The 17,632-nt window shown below is 43.7% G+C and overlaps 1 protein-coding gene across 3 annotated transcripts in view; it reads right to left on the minus strand.

The window, feature by feature from the left end:
• Positions 1-5,278: 5,278 nt before the first annotated feature.
• Tmem45b (transmembrane protein 45B) overlaps positions 5,279-17,632 on the minus strand; it is a 60,654-nt gene continuing 48,300 nt past the window's right edge. For all 3 annotated transcript variants that reach the window (XM_031344977.1, XM_031344976.1, XM_031344975.1), the window contains 5 exons: positions 9,385-9,584; positions 8,296-8,505; positions 7,548-7,732; positions 6,944-7,089; positions 5,279-5,937 (listed from right to left, as the gene is read on the minus strand). In XM_031344977.1, coding sequence (XP_031200837.1) covers positions 5,826-5,937; positions 6,944-7,089; positions 7,548-7,732; positions 8,296-8,505; positions 9,385-9,568 — 837 coding nt within the window. In that variant the 5' untranslated portion in view covers positions 9,569-9,584 and the 3' untranslated portion in view covers positions 5,279-5,825. The remainder of the gene's footprint in view (positions 5,938-6,943; positions 7,090-7,547; positions 7,733-8,295; positions 8,506-9,384; positions 9,585-17,632) is intronic.

Consider the following 17,632-nt stretch of genomic DNA (forward strand, 5'->3'; position numbering starts at 1 on the left):
AAGCCCTGACAGGGTCCCTTTGTAGGATTCCAGGGATGATCTGTCTAGTCCAGGAAGAGAGAACATCAATGTCTTGGGAGGTCACAGACACACAAGCCAGGGTTACCTCCTAAGTGTTGGATGCCCAGGGAGCAGGCCTGCCAGTTGGTGAGTGGGCCGGCAGGGAATAGACCTCATTCTTTGTGAGGACTTTACTTTTTAAGTTTCTGATCCTCTTGGTGACTTGTTGAGATGTGAATTTTGTGTCCAGAAAATTTTTGTGTAACTTATTTTTTTAAAGAACCTACTACTATACGTCTTTTATCAAATAGAAACCTGGGCTTTAGTGCCCCTAAACCGATCACTTACCCCTTCAACCAGAATGAGAATATAGCAAGACTCTTAATAGGTTGGTGGCTTACTTGATAATGGAGAGGTTATATAGTAAGAAAATGTAGCCATGAAGTAGCATGGACCCCCTCAAGTGGGACTGGCTCAGCACCGTGTACTAAATATGGGTGTCTGAATCTTGGTTTTCCTTCTTTCTTCTCTTATGGGCATTATCCTCGACAAGCCTATTCAAATGGAAGTTCAAAGCTGTTGGACAGGAGAGTATGGGAAGCTGGTGGGATGCTGCTCTCGGTGCACTTGCTTACAGCCCAGACATTGCACATTCTCCTTGCTGTAGAACAGCTGTTGCAAACCAGACCCTTGGAGCTGGCCACCTGATTGCTACATAGAAGAAATGGTGGAGGTGGGGGCAGGGGTAGGCACTGCCTGGCAGTGCCAGCTTGAGGAGAAATGAGTGAGTTTGATGTTTTTATTCTTGGCCATTTCACACTTCTCAGCCACCATCAGCTACAGACAGAGCTCAGAAGGGGACTTACAAAGTCCAAGTACTTTTATGTATGGATTGTATCTTGCATGTCTTGCTGTGGTGCAGAGGTGGGTGGGAAAACCTTTCTGCAGGGATAGGGCTTCCCTGTCTCTTTGTGAAAGTATCCAAATTATTAAAAATGTATCTTTAATTTCTGGGCCTTTAATCATTGTCTTTTACAGGGAAACAGCGAGGGGACGTGTAGAATGGACATGATGGTGTAAGTGGGAGGTGTGTTGAAGCTGGTTCATTTGGCAAGCTGCTGAGAAGCAGAAAAGGGTTAAAGTAGTTTTGGCTACAAAGTGGCTGTACAGTTGCCTTTGAATCTTACAACAATTTTGTCAGATACAATGATGAGAAGATATAAATCTGAGGGGGAATTAGAGAAAACCAATATGAGTGCCTGGTCTAGGAATTCTAAGTCAGTCCCAGTGCCAAAGGTGAAACTCAGTGGCTAGAGAAAGTGCCAGTTAGCCACCACAGGCATGGGTTGGATTCCCAGTACCCTAAAAATGAGAGTGGTATTGTCACATGGGCCTATAATGGAATCCCTGCCACTCCAGAAGTAGAAGCTAGAAGATTAAGACTTTAGACTCATGCTTGGCTCACGTGAGCTGGCTGTGTTAGACCCTGGTGTTTGTAACATACCTGGGTGCTATGTTAGACCCTGTCTCAGAACTGCAAAAAGAAAGCTAAAATCTTTCCTAAGTCATGTTCTCTTTGGGCTGAATGCTTTCCCAACATCTTTATTGATTCTTTGGGAATTTCACATCAACATCATGTACCCTAATCATGCTCATTTCCCAGCCTTCCATATCTGGTGGGGGCGGGGGAGGGATTGGTCAGAAGGGATGGGTCCCCACCCTTGTGACTGATCCCTCCCCCACCCCAAATAAGATAAAATAGAAAACAGGTCCAGTTTGTGGATCATGGTCAAACTCCCAGAGGCCCATCCCTCAGAACTGGGTCCCTCCCCTCCCACCTCCCACCAGAAACCATTAGCTGTGGAGAGCCACACCCCAGCATCTCCATCACACTCCTTGAGAGTTCTCTTCAATGGCTTACAGTTCAGGCTGTCACCCTTTTGTCGAAGGGAGGAGCTGGGGGTGATATTGTCACAGGAGCCTTCCATGTCTCTTCAACTGTACATTCACAGTCATCGATAATGCCCTTTAGAGTCAGTTGGAGCATGGATCATGGGCTTCCAGGTGGCTTCTGGTGACATGGGCTGTACTCTTCAGGAAAACTCGCTGGGATGTGTTCTAGTGTAACTTGAAGGTAGGTAGCTAGGTGGTGGACTCAGCTCTCAAACCACAGGAGACAGGATAAGAATTGCACTCTTGATGGGTGCCTGAGGACTGGCATCAGGACTGACTGATGAGGGAAGAGGACCATAGTGGGAAGTAGAGCTGACGTGAGAGTTTTATGTTTTGGGATATATTGCACACAGAAAACGATGTGATGGTTTCTGGACAACAAGAGAAAGTAGCTGATCTCTCAGATATGTACTATCGCTAAACTTCTTCTGATTTTACTTATTAGCAAATCCCATAAAAGTAACTCACATTTAGCTTCAGGTTTATCCCAAGCTTTTAGGTACTAGATCACCTGAGTGCCCGTACGTGTAAGTATGTCAGATATGTATATCCTAGAGAGCACAGATGTAAAATACAGGTCTATTTTGAGGTGCGAGTTTGTGGGGTTGACTCCCCAGAAAAGTCTAGTTTGGGTACTTTATAGTTTGTTGTTGGAATAGTAAAGACTATAGAGACCTCTTAGTAGAGTTGCCCCTAGCAACAGCCACTAGTATATTAACATGTGTGCTTTCTTCATATGTACACCTCAAAAAGTTCCAGGCAGTCGTTTGTCCTTTGAGCTTCTGGTCGATAGATTGGTAAAATAATTCAGACTATGTGTCCAAGACAAGATTTACTGAAAAGCATTCTGATTGGCTTATACTTTAAGATGATTTTTATCTAGTTGTATCTGCATATTTATGTACATATATCTATATCATATATGTGCAGGGGCTGGTGGAAGCCAGAAGAGGTTGTTTAGATGTAGGTGTTGGGAACTGAGCTCTGGTCCTCTGGAAGAACAGGAGTACCATCTCTCCAGCCCCATAGCTTGTCTAAGAATGTTTTGCTAGGGTTGGTTATTCAGTGAAGGTATCCTAAACCATTGGTTACTGATACAAAAATAACTTTTTTATAGGATTATATATTTATGTATACAAGTACACTGTAGCTGTTTTCAGACACACCAAAGGAGGTCATCAGATCCCCTTACAGATGGTAGGGAGCCACAATGTGGTTGCTAGAAATTGAACTCAGGACCTCTGGAAGAGCAGTCAGTAGTGTTCTTAGTTGCTGAGCCATCTCTCCAGCCCCACAAAAATTTAATGTTTTATATTTAATAATTGTATGTCAGTCCCTCAAGAATACTGTTTCTCTGTTCTGCCATTATAAAAAGTCTCAAGTACATCTTTGCATCTTTTTCTATGAAAATAAAACTGGAAATAGGTTCCTTTTCCAACTTGGACCTAAAAACAAATTTTATATTTTATACTGGTGAATGGGTCTTCCAGTATTGTTAAATTTGTTAAATGAGTTTGAGTTCCTGCTCAGCTGGCAAACCAAAGGGACCCTTGAAAAGGGAGTGCAGGAGTTGTCTAATACCTAGTATTTTCAGATTCTTAATCCCTGTATGTGACTTTCTACAAGGCCAGCTAGCTAACCTTTATGAATGTTCAGTATTTCTTCCAAAGAATCTGAGGAACTTTCTGTTTGTGGGTGTTTTGTGAAGGAACAGGGTGTGAATTTTGAGAAAGACATCAGGCTTCCAAGTCACAGTGGTGACTGGTTTTTCTACTTTGTAGCTGTTTGATCTTGTGCAGACCAGCATCGGAGGATTTCATTCATATGCTTAAAGTCAGGGAATGGTGAGAGTTCACTGAGACAGTGTGCCCCAGCATTACAGAAGGTTGTACAAGTGAAAGGTGTTACTTAGTCTTGAAGGCCCTTCAGATTCAATCAGCTCAGAAGCCTTTATCACTGGAATTAATGTGTGTGTGTTTGGTTTTCCATGTTCTTGTGTGGCTTTGTATACACTCCTAAGTCTGGATATACCTTCTCTAAAGGGCCAACTCTCCATTTCTCCCCTGTTCCTCTGCTGTGTGTGGATTACTTTTTTTTTTTTTTTTTTTAAGATTTGTTTTAATTTTATGCATGTGTGTGTTTTGCCTGCATGTGTGTGCACTATGTTTGCACCTGATCCCTGTGGAGGTTAGAAGAGAATAACAGATACCCAGGAACTGCAGTTAGAGACAGTAGTGAGCTGCCAAGCTTGGAGTTAGTCCTGGGTCCTCTGGAAAAGCAGTACATACTCTTATCAGCCAAGCTGTCTCTCCAGCCCCCGCACTTCATTTGCATTTTTGTTTTGTTTTGTTGAGACAAGCTTTCAAAAAAAACCATGGCTATCCTGATAGTTAATTTGTAGGTCACACTGGCCTTGAATTCAGATCAGTTGCCTCCGTTTTCCAAGTGCTAGGATTAAAGGCACATGCGCCGCGTGCCTGGCTTGCCCCTGCACTGTTTTTCCCAGGTGCCCACTACACTGCCTGTGATAGGCTCAGGAGTTCTTTTACATCATACTATCAGTGCCTTGATGGACGTCTCATTAATTCTTACAGACATTTCAGTGCTAGGGCAAAGGGGATGTTTAATAAATGCCTGTTGAGGAAAGTTACAAAAACTAAACAAACCTCAAAAAACAAAGCCTGTGCAGGACCAACAGTAGAGTATCAAGTGTGTGTTAAGTATTTTTCAAGTGTGTGTTAAGTATTTTTCAAGTGTGTGTTAAGTATATTTTAAAATCGGGAGCTTTTCATAACCTGATTTTTGTTTTCTGCATTTAGGTGGCACAGACTTGCTATATTGCTCCTCTTTAGGAGAATGTTGAGGAATCAGCAGAATTTCAGTTCTCAGCTGAGCTATAAAGTAGCTACTTGATTTAAGGAAATTATCTTTCACCTATTTTTATCTCTGCTCAAGGATAAAATGCAGTACTCTGTCTGGTATGACTGATTAGAAAATATGTAAAGGGGGCTGGCTAGATGGCTCAGCGGGTAAGAGCACTGACTGCTCTTCCGAAGGTCCTGAGTTCAGATCCCAGCAACCACATGGTGGCTCACAACCACCTGTAATGAGATCTGACGCCCTCTTCTGGTGCATCTGAAGACAGCTGCAGTAAATTACACCGGAGCGAACAGGGCTGGCAGAGGTCCTGAGATCAACGGCAGCCACATACATGATAACTCATGGCCATCTATACAGCTACAGTGTACTAATATACATAAAATAAAAATAAATCTTTAAAAAGAAAAGAAAATATTTAAAAAGATAGCACTGAAAATAACAAAGCTTATGAGTTGCTTTTTTATTTAAAATTAGTTAGAGTCTTGGCTCTGCATTAAAGACGCTGAGCTGTCTTCAGCTAACTTCTGGTACATTTCTAAGAAGAAAGTACCTTCTTGATTGAGAGAAGAGGGGCAAGTTATCAGAAGCAGCATGTGACCGGCCTGCTTCATCCACATGGTTACTTCCTAGTGTAGGTGCTCAGAGTCTTAAAGTCATTCCTCTACAAGGACAGGCCTTCTTTTGGAAGAGGTTCATTTTTCTGTGTGGATGGTGTTACTACTCTAATACAGATTTTAAGTAAAGCTATGCTTAAGTATTCCAATAACATGGTGCATAAAAACCACTCGAGGACTAATTTCCTGTATTTGAGCCTCTAGCTTTGTATTAGATGAGGGATGCGGTATTTGGAGCCCTAGGAGCGCATAAGGCAAGCCTTAGAGTCTCGGGGACAGGAGCACAAAAGGCAAGCCTGGGAGTCCAGGGGACAAGCTGCATCCTTTCTAGCTGTTGTTTAAAAACAATGTGAGGTCTCCACTCCCCCAAGCCTCATGTCACTCTTCATCCGACCCACTCAAAAGGGTTGACTGGTACGTGTGATCAGACTTCAGCTTCTGAATTCCAATGATTTCTCCTTGTATGTGTCTCTTCACCCGAGTCAGAAAGCTGTAGTAGACATACCATAAGAACTATTAGATTAGTCATGGAAATCTTTCATTCAGTAACTCCTGGATGTAAAGAGTGGCAGAGCCCTTTCCAGGTGTCTATTAAACAGTAATGCAAAGTCTACACATCTGGCTTCTCAGTGTTCTGTTCACAGTAGAAAAAGTGACTTAGTAGGAACTCACATATTCTTGAAACCAAATTCCAGCCTCTTGCCATCTAGCTGTTTTACAGACCATAAAGTAGAGCTAGAAGAAACTCCCTTTTTTTGGTCACTGGGGGGAGTGGGGGGGTTCTTTCTAGGTGAAGTATATCTGCTTTGGGTGTAGGGAAATGAGGGCAGGGTGGGGTGGTGATGGCGTGGGAGTCAGCAGCAGCTTCCACAGACAATAGACTTGTATAACACTGCCAAATTTAAGCTTTGCTTTCCCTTTACTAGTTGGTAAAATTAGCCTTTTGAAGCCTTGTTTCCCCATTTGTTAAAAGCACCACCACCACCAAAGCCAGTACATAGTACAGCGATGAGGGTCAGAGAGGTCTACATGTGTCTTAAGTTTTCTGTGGTGCCTGGGACAGTACGTGCAGGGGGTCAGTAGTTCTTACATCTCTTTTATGCTCAGAGGTACATAGAAAGCACTTTCTGCTCTGGTACATATTTTGATGTCTGTATATTTAGGAAGTAAGCAAAACAAGTCTTGAAATAGGTGATGGGATCACCAAACTAGTGACAGTAGGGATTTCAGCCCAGACTGATTATTCTGCTCTGAGGATTTCCCTGTCATTCACTAGCTTAGAATCTTTTAGACTTGCACTTGAAACAGGTTTGCTGTGACCCAATCAGGCAGTTTAACTTAACCCTAGACTCACTGGCAAGTAAGACTTATGGTAACTTCCCTACAAATGAAGGATACTTTGTGCAGCATTTAGCAGTCATTAAGTAATAGAAGTTAACCACCTTAGAGGACTAGTTAGGGAGAGAAAACTTGCACAAAATGTGTTTCCAACATACCAGTATACAAGGGAGTAGTTGATGGCCGTGATGCAAAGAGCAACAAAATAGTGCCAGCAGAAGCACATGGTGATGAACATGATGTTGTCCATGTCCGTCTGGTCCCATTCTGGCGTTCCAAATGGCGGGAACAGGACGAATCCAATCTGGAGTAAGAGAGGAAGATTTTTCTGGTAGGTTATCTGGCTAGTAACCAGTTGTCTTCATGGCCAGCAGTATGTTGTAGAACTGTCTCACAGTTTCTACAATGCAGTTACACCAAAAGCCCTTATGCAGTTACACACAGGAAAGTTGCTCTTAGTTAAGTTTGGTTGTTGTATAGGCTGATTTAAAAATAGCTGAATTTGAAAACTTCATTTCATATGAGTGGTTTAGTAAATACAGGTATATAGCCAGTATACCTGCAAGCTATTAGAGAAAAGTTTTTGTAGATCAAGGAGTAGTGTAGGGATAAAAAGGTCATCCAGACAGAACAATACTGGTGTTCCAAACAGACACTCCCTACCCCCAGATGTATTTGCTGACAACAAACCACTTTCAGGATTTCTTTTGGACATCTCGAAGGGTCTTTTCAACCCAGACCATATTGAGTGTGGATAATCACCTGCCAGAACCAGGTTCCCTGAAAAATAAGGAGACTGGTTCGGAAAAGCTCCAGCACAATATTATCCCGAAGGATAACCTCCAGAGAGACACTGATAGTCGCTCCAAACAAACCGAACAGCAGGAGTGAGTGGATGTGCTGGTCTAGTGGAGGTCGGTTGTGAACGTGGAAGTAGAAGAGAAAACCTGTGTGAACCAATGACAGCCATCAGAAATCTGCTTAAGAACATTCTCTCTGGCCCTCCCCAGTTACTGAAATTTTTTCTCTGTATTTGTCTCAAGTCGATTTAAAATTCTTCAGCATTTTGCCATGCCGTCATTGGCAGCAAGCACTTGGCAGACTGTTGGTTTTGTGGGTCCATTGAGAAAATAAAAGAATGTGTCTGTAGATTCCATTGAAAGGCAAGACAGAGAGAGCAGCTGTAGTATTTTAGCCATGGTGCTGGTTTGTAAGAAGTTGAATGAGTGAACATACATACGTACATACATGGATGCATATATGCATATGTACACACACTTGCACACACACGTTTTCAGGTGGGATCACAAGCTTCCTTGTCTTCATTATGGACCATGCTATCTGGACCACCCAGAGCATAGGAGCCACCCCTGTTTAGGCTTTGGTGGAAGTTTTGAGAATTGATTTTCTGAGGAAGGTATTTAGATGTTAGTGTTTCTTGTCTTTTAAGTTTTGATCTCTCATAAGGACAACTTTTCTATCTTTCTTCCCCTTTCTCCAGCCAAGTTACCTTCAATGAATATGGCCATAGCCAAAACCATTCTGTCTAACCCCAGGGGCACAATGTTGAAGTAAAGGTAGGTGAGCATGTCGATGATTCCTGAGATTCCAAAGAATAGGTACATGGTGCTGTGCTGCCAATTCATCAGCTTGGTCCATTGGTTTTCATGGTAGAGGTGCAGGTGAGGTCCATCTGGAACAAACTGCTCTGCCAGGATTCCTGCCGGGAAGTAAAAGTGAAACCTGAGATGGGAGAGATGGCAACACATGAAATAACAAAGGTTGCTGGGAGATAGGGGCTGGCCCCCAGGATGGATGACAGCTGCCTGCGGGTCATCGGACTGACTTGAGCACTACTTCCATACAGAATTTTTCTTTGAAGTGTATGGAAACAGCTGTCCCTGGGTGCTCCTTTAGGGGTTGAGTATGGGGCAGAAGCAGTGATGGAAATGGAACATACTGGTCTCCAGGAACTCTGCCCCACAGGAGAGAGAAGCAGAGCATCTCCCCTTGGCTGCTGGTGTGGCTGAGACACTCCGTGGGCAGCAGCTCCTGGTTGTGTGCTGGGGCTGCCATAGAGTGGGTACTGTCCCTCTGCACAGTAAGGACTCTTAAAACAGTATAAACACGAGGCCTCATATTGTGGCCATAGTGTCTAAAGAGAGACAAAAATGAGGCCAGACTGATGCCTTTTGGGTAGCTCGTGGGTCTTATCACTTTCTCTTTTTGCTTTGTTTAGTTTTTGCTTTTTGAGATAGTCTTACTATTAAGCCCAGGCTGGCTTTAAACTCTATCCTCTTGACTCTGGGATTGCAACCCTGTACCATGCGTGACTTTTGTCCCTTCTACTTTTTATCATGTTTGAAAGGTAGATTTGCCTTTATGCTTAGTACCTAAAATATTATGGGGGAAGCCTGGAAGTCATTCAAATTTGCATTCACTTATATGGGATGTTAGAATAAAACAAACTAGCAGTCATCTAAGACCTTGTCCTATTATCTCTGCTAGTAAGACATCTATTTCACAGCATCCGAGGGGTAGGTTGAAAGTCCTGGATGTGAAGAGGAGATACCGTAGACAAAATGACCTCTATTCTTACCAATGATTGCAAACACAGTCTTCACTGCACCTTCAATGATCTCGATACGCTGCTGCTGCTGGCTTAGTTTGTTCTTCTTCAAGCCCTTTTGGTGAAAGTATTTCAGTGGGTACTTCACTGACCACCACAGCCCAATTATTAGAAAGAAGCTCCCTGGGAGAGCATGGCCCTTGAAGTTTGCCATCAGTGTTCCAGGATACCTAAAAGATAAGGACTTCAGTTAGGTGACTGAATGATGAAGACATATACATACATGTAGACACATATAGGTGCACGTAGTGTGTGTGTGTGTGTGTGTGTGTGTGTGTGTGTATGTGTGTGGTGTCTCAGAGACAGGAGTAGGGATGTGTATGGAGGCCGGAGGACAACCTCAGGTATTACTTCTGAGGGATACTGTCCACTTTACTCTAACACAGGACTCCTTGTTGACCTGGAACCCACTAAATATGCTCTGCTGGCTGGCCTGCTCATGAGCTATATGAATCTGCCTGTCTCCCTAGCACTGAGATTACAAGGATACACAACACACCCAGCTGTTTTACATGTTAGAAAATAAGTTTCTATTCTATACATATTTTGAGCCAGGCATAGTGGTGCATTGTATGCCTATAGTCCTAGCACTTGGAAGGTAGAAGTCAGAGGATCAGGAGTTCAAGGTCATCCTCACATTCTTAGTAAAGGAAAGGCCAGCTTAGGCTATGTGAAACCCTGCCTCAAAAACACCATCCCCTCCACACTTTGGCAAGAAGCAGAATTGATCATAAGCTACACATACCAACAAGGATCAAGTCTTTATGCAAGAAACCTTTAAATTACTATAATATTATTGTCTGCCAGGTAATTTAGGGTTGGGGAGAAAACCACTGGTCCCAAGGCTGTGAAAATGAATAAAATCGGTGGGGAAAAATGGAGGCCAGGTAAGATTCTGTTGATTCAGTGTAAAGATCCCTTCCTAGGCACAGATGTGAAGGAGAGAATCAGAGAGAAGAGAGTTTACTATGCAGTCAGTTTTAAAAACTTTTTTTTTTTGATTCTTTGTGAATTTCACATCATGCACCCCAATCCTACTCATCTCCCTGCACCTTTGTATCTGTCCTCTGCCCTTGTGAACTCCCCACCCCCCGCCAAAGGAAAAAAAAAAGAGAACAAAGATCTCATCATGGAAGCTGTAGTGTGTCACAGTGTGCCATACAACTTTTTGTCCAAACACTTTTACTTGCAAGTGTTCATTGTAATGAGTCATTCATTGATCTGGTTCAAGGCCTGCGGTTTCTGCTACACCACCAATACTGGATCTTCACAAGACTCCTCTCGGATATCTTGTTGTTGACCTGTGCCATAGAGATGCTGAAGCTTTGGATCTGCAGAACTGGCTCCTTCACATACCCCAGTAGTTCATAGATGGGGTAGGCATTCGGGCAGGCCAACCCAAAGTCCTGGATCTGAGCTGGAGTAGTAGCTGAGTTGGCCAGCCCACCAGTTCTCCCATACTCACATCACTAGGGCCAGCTCTGCAGCACTGACTAGCAAACTTACCCAAGTGCCACAGCCAATAAGGGGCAGGATGAGCTCTCCCACTCTCATGCCCTCGGGGGTGGCTCACCTGTACTGGCACCACCAGGGCCAGTTCTATTATGCTGGCCAGTCCAGGCACATAACCTGCTCTACTGAGTTCTGCAACTGGCAAAGGGTTGTGAGAAGCCATCTCTCCTGTGCCCACACCAGCTCACAACAGACGAGGGGTAGGGCCAGTTCTGTGTAGGCATTTTTTATGTCAAAAAAATGAAAAGGGGGATGATTAGATGGCTCAGCCAGTAAAGGGTACTTGTTGCTGAGCCTGACAACAGGCATCCAGTCTTGGTGGAAGAAGTGGGACCCACTCCAGTACGTTCTGTCATCTCCAGAGGCACACCAGGGCACACACACCCACGAGAAACACAAATGTAATTTTAAAAAAAGTTTAAGAGATAGAGATAAATCAGGAAACTGGCAGCTAATACAGTGACTGTCAATTATAAAGCTTTTACATATTTATTTTTTCAAATTTAATTTTACTTATTTTTTTGTGTGTATGGATATTTTGTCTGCATTCATATCTAAGAGAAAGCCTGATTCTCTGGAAATGGAATTGTAGACAGTTTTAGGCTACCATGTGGGTGCTGGGAATTTCCACGTCCTCTGGAAAGAGCAGCCAGTACTCTTTATTGCTGAGCCATCTCTCCAACCCCAACCATTACAAATTTATAAGGAAAAGCATAAGCAATGGACAAAAGATGCCATTTACAACATTATAGAAGCTGATGGTTAATCTAGCAATGAGCAAGTGTAAGCACATGCAATGGTCACAAAACTGGAGATGGTCGCCGGGCAGTGGTGGCTTAGGAGGCAGAGGCAGGTGGATTTCTGAGTTCGAGGCCAGCCTGGTCTACAGAGTAAGTTCCAGGGCAGCCAGAGCTATACAGAGAAACCCTGTCTCGAAAACACACACACATACACACACACACACACACACACACACACACACACATACACACACACACACATACACACACACACAAAACAAAACAAAAAACAAGCTGGAGATGGTCTAGTTTGGAATTCACACTGATGACTGTATCCAATACTCTTCCTGTAGAAGACGCAATGTGCCGTTATTCCATTTATCAAAATTATGAATGTTAGCTAAGATTTATTCAGAAAAAAAAATGGTATTTTTCCAGAGGAAGTTGGTGGTGACTGAGAGAATATGGAGGATGGGGGGAGGGGACAGAGATTCTTGACACAGTCATGCACACTCACTACTCATGTCATGTTATGTAATGAATAAATGGTTCTTGACTGCTTAGGTCAATCAGAACCAGCAATGAAGTTCAATGCTGCAGCAAAAATCCTGCTCCAACCTTTTCTTTCTATATCACCAAATTCCCCTTGTGGCCGTCATGGTGCTGACAGGGGTGTACCTGCACCTGGGCTTTTAACCAGGTCACTGGAAACTTTTCCGTATCTGATGCAGGCCCTTCTTAAGTTTTTTTGGTTTAATTAACCTCTAATGAAGCTGATCATTTAACCATTGCTGCTGGTATCATTTTGCTCTCAAGATTGGAGTTATGACCCAGGCCTGACTTACATCATCATAAGGCCTGCTTCTTGACTGCTAGCTAGGCCTGCTGGTTGGAGTGGGGGTGGGGCTGACTCAGGGACAGGGCCTCTTCCCATCTCATTTCTTGTTGCTGGACTTCCTGGTTTGATCTTATATTTACTTCTGATTTATCAGTCTGTTCTCTCATACTCTTGCTTACTTAAAGCAGTTATTTGGATAACTCTCCATTCATAGGTCTCCATTTCTCTGCAATGGCTTTGGTGTGAGTGTTAACTCTGTTGCTTGGTGTGTGTTTCTTTGTTCATGTTAAGTTTTCTTTCTCTTGCTTATCTACATTTGAAGAAGCAGTCACCCACTCTAGGCTTCATTTTCTGTCTTTGGGAGATGAATGCCTTCACCAGTCACTCTAGCTTCCTCAGATGTTCATTCATTGATTCATTCATTCATTCATTCATTTTCTCTCTAGTCCCATCTCTCCCTCTCCACTCCCCCTCTTTCCTTTCTGTGCATGATATATGCACATGGGTATACATAGACCAGAGGTCAATGTTGGGTCTTTCTCTCTGTCTCTCTGTCTCTGTCTCTCTCTCTCTCTGGGGATGGGGCATGGGACATCTTGCACAAAAAGCAGATAGCCTTAGGGGTGACCTTTACTAGCTCAAAAATTCACCTCCCATTAGCAGTGAGGGCTGCTCAGGCTCAGGCCTCACCCCACAGTGTCATTTTCCCCTCCTGGCCTTTTGAGAAAGGTTCTTTCTATGAACCTGAAGTTCACAGTTTTGGCTGAGCTCCGTGGGTCTGTAAGGTAAAGGTTTTCATCAGATTATCAGATTTGGAAGGTTTTCAGACAGCATTTCTTCATTCCCCCCTTTCTTCTTTTGGAGCTTGTGTTGCATGTATGTGGAGAAATTTAATATTTTCCTGTGATTGGCTGGCTCTGTTATTTGTCTCCATTCTTTTTCACACCTGCTCTTGAAACTACATTATTTTATTTTATTTTATTTTCAAGTTACTTGATTCTCTGTTCCCTTCCTTCCCTCCCCTCATCTGTCCCCTCCTCCCTTTTTTCTCTCTATCTCTCTTCCTTCTCCCTACCTTTGAGACAGGTCTCACTTTATAGTCCAGGATGGTTTTGAACTTATCATCCTCCTGCTTCAGCTTGCTACGTTCTAGCATCACAGGTGTACATGGCCATAAGGCCCTGCTCTAAGGAGTTCTTAGCTTTAGTGATTGTACCTTTCAGTGTTAGGATTTCCATTCTTTTTGAAGTTTGCATTTCCCTATTTAGGCATCCTATTTGTTGAGTAACATTCATTGTATTCTCTTTTAATCCTTTGAACAGTTTTAGTTCTCTGAACAGATTTAAAATAACTGCATTGAAGTCTTTGTCTGTTAAAAACAGCATTTAAACTATTTAGAGTTTTTTTCCACTTCTTGTGTCTTTGGTTTTTGTAGTAATTCATAATTTACTGTTTTTATGTCTTATTCATTTTTAATTATAGCAGCTCAGGACTCTATAGTGGCTCACCTGGATGATGGGGACTTGCATGATATACAGACCCTGTCTTTATTTAGCTATAATTCTTGATCTTTTATTTATTAGTTTGATTTCATAAAAGTTGCATCCCTATTTTCATAACAAATTATTAGAGATTATCAGTTAATTACTGGAGCAGAGGTTTGCTTCAGTCCCTTAATTCTTCATGATATCCGGTCTGTGTCAAGCCATCTGTTTATGGGTTGGCGAAGACCAACTTTCACGTCTTCCTTGTGTTAGCATTCAGAACCTGCCAGCAATACATGGGCGGGTCCACAGACCTGTTGCCGGGGCAACAGCCACCATATTCCCAGAATCTATTGGGTACAACTCCCACCTTTACCTGGGACTACTACGTCACAACCCATATATATGAGACAATTCCTCCATTTCTCTCTCTCTCTCCCCTCTCTTTCTGCGCTGCTATCTCCTACTCCCTCCCAATTAAACCTCTTACACGTGGAACTGTCTAAGCCTGGTGTGATATCTGCAGATGCATCTGCCGCAGCTCAAACACATCATTTTGGTGCCGTGACTCACTTCTGGTCTTTCACCTAAATGCTCTCCCCTCCCAGACCATCTACTTACTCCATTACTTTGCCACCTCCATTCTCTCCTATGGAACTTTGCTGACCACCATCTACCTCGGGCATACACTGTCTCCTGTCCACTACCTATCAACGTTGGAGACCAAGTCCTTCTATCCCCTCCAGGTCATCGATCTCTCTCTCTCAAGTGGCAGGGCCCTTTTGTTAGTAGTTGGAAATGCCTCTACCCACCCTGAGAAGGTGTCTACCAAGACCAGGAGGTACTTGGCATGCCTGACAGTGGGCATGTGTGTAAAGTCAAGTTGTCAGTCAGTTCCAGGAAGGGAACCTCTAGCCTGATGGGTAGGAAAAGGGGTGTTACGATACTTTGAGTTGGGGTCAGATTTCTGACAGATTTTGCAAGAAGCAGTGATAGATTTTAAGACCTTGACTTTCACTTGTTGCTGAGATTTCCCAGGTCTCCCTAATGTGATCACAAGAGATATGCAGAGAGATTTTTCTCAATCCTTCTATATAATGTTATTGCAAAGCTCCCCTTGCTAAATTCCTGGTTAGTCTGTGGCTCACCACGAGCAGGACTGTGTTGAGAGGCAAGCAAAGCCGATATATATATATATTTAATGTCTTGTCCTTGAGTGTTCACTACATGTTCATTTCTCATGGACAGCAAAGCCAAGAATTTTTCCCACTTAGAATTTAGTCTTTGTGTACCAATATCTTCACGATTAGCTGATCTTACTTAAAAGTCATTGGCTGAGCACCGGGATGAGCATCTGTGGGCAAACTGTTCTTTCCCAAAGAGAGAAGCTTTCCGAGAGGAAGTGCTTCTCACTTTGTTGCTGACAAGTGGTTAGTTTTCAGGTCCATGATGTGATTGGTTTTGAAAGATTTGTCTAGTTTTATAAATTATCCTTTGCCCATCTGTTTCGCAGGAAGAAATTACCTGCTGTTATCTTCATTCTGATACACCTGCAAAGCCTCCTTTCATTCTTTTGCTTAATGGTTAACTCATATTCTTGTTATTATCAAACCCGTTGTACTTCATTTTATTGGTCTTAAAGGTGCAGAAAAACCAGCTTTGCCAGAGCCTTGTACAGTGACTAGCATCTCCTTTTCCCTGGCCTCCCAGAATTCCCCTGCGCTCCCCAGTAGATTATGTCTCCGTGGAGTCCTTATCTGTATCTGTGTACTTGGTACCAGACGGCAAGCCCTGCCCTTGCCTATTACTTGGTCTAAAGTTCACACCTGTGCACAGCAGGCCTGAAGCACATATACAACATAGAAGGCTGAGCACTGTGATCTGTCTGTGGAAAGAGGTGGAGGAGGAGGAGGAGGAGGAGAAGGAGGGGGAGGAGTAAGAGGAGGGGGAGGAGGAGGAGGGAGAAGATTTCTTCCATTCGAAGATGAATGGATGATTTCCCTGAATGAGCTACATCATGGAATAGATGGTAGAATTTATAGGATTCGTCAAATTTAGTAAAGAAGAAACCAGGCAATGGTTAACTAAACCTAAGTAGAAAGAAAAGATCTCTAATAATTTGGATCACCAATAGGTTAAGGCTCTGAGTGGTCAGGTTTCCTTCTCCCAATGTTCTGTCATCCTCTAAAATAAGGGGGAATGGCTGCTTCATTTAAAAAAGAATTAATCTTTTGATTAGTACATTTTTTCTCAATATCATGCATACTTTTTTTGTTTTTCAAGACAGGGTTTCTCTATATAGTTCTGGCTGTCCTGGCACTCACTCTGTAGATCATGCTGGCCTTGAACTCAGAAATCTGCCCGCCTCTGCCTCCCAAGTGCTGGGATTAAAGGCGTGTGCCACCATTGCCCGGCCTATTTTTCTTTTTAATACATACTAAATACTCCAGCAGTGTGCTTGGTGATATGCACAGGAAGAGTGGCCAGTGCACAAACTCCACCAGGAAAACAAACACGAGAACATGCTTTCACAGAGGGACACCCTCAACATCCTTGGTTCAATGCATGCGCTATCTTTTCGTAGTCAGGAACCCTATGGCAGGAGCAGGAGGGGATGACCACTTGCAAGGGGCAGCGGTGGCAGCCTGCTCCCTGGTTCAGGCAGCTGCCTCTGTTTCATATCTGGGGAGAGTGCTGGAAGAACAGTGCAGCTGGTGTGCTGGGCTTGGCCTGATTGCCCTGTTCTCTTTTTTAACCCTTCTCCAATCTGCAATCCTAAACTCCATGGATGAAAAGGTAGAAGGAGAGAGAGAAAGGGGGGGGGAGGAGAGGGGAGAGAGAGAGAGAGAGAGAGAGAGAGAGAGAGAGAGAGAGAGAGAGAGGTGGGGGAGGAGAGGAGAGGAGAAGGGGGGAGGGGAGGACTCCCTGGTAGGTTTTGGTCCAGGGTTTCCTCACAGTGCCTGCCCCTGTTCCTCCTTTTTAAATGGTAATGTATAGTCTTACGTTGTGAGGTACATCATTTTCTTTTTGATTTTAACCAAACCACAGTTAAGAGCTTACCATGAGTCTCGGAAGAGACTGTGGACTTTTAAAACAGAGCTGAGACTCTGGAAGGCTATGGGGACTTTTGAAGCTGAACTAAATGCGTCTTGCGCTTTGAACTGGCCATGAGCCTTTGGGGCCAGGGAGTGGAATGAGAAGGGTTAACCGAGAAATGCCCTCCATAAGCTCTGGTATTTGGACACTTGGTCCCCAGTTGTCCTGCTTGGGGGCAGTTTAGGAGGTGTAGCCCGGCTAGCGGGAAGAATGTCACTGGAGGCAGGCTTTGGGAGTTTATAAGCCTCACCCACTTCCAGTCTGCCATCTATCTGCCTCATGTCTGTGGCTGATGTTCTCATTACTCAGTTCCTGCTGTGGCCCCTTACTCTCCTGCCTTTATGAACTCTCCCTCAGGAACCCTAAGCCCAAGGAAACTCTTGCCCCTCCCCCCCCAAATTGCTTTTGGTCATGGTGCCGTGGACCCGGATTTCTTGCGGGATCCCTTGTTCCACGGGACGAGCGGTTCTGGCCAGGTGAGCACGGGATTCGGCTTTGACAAACAGACTACACACGAGTGGTGTAAGGTCTGAGTGTATTTCTTTAAA

Source organism: Mastomys coucha, unplaced genomic scaffold (assembly GCF_008632895.1).
Source record: "Mastomys coucha isolate ucsf_1 unplaced genomic scaffold, UCSF_Mcou_1 pScaffold23, whole genome shotgun sequence".
NCBI lineage: Eukaryota > Metazoa > Chordata > Mammalia > Rodentia > Muridae > Mastomys > Mastomys coucha.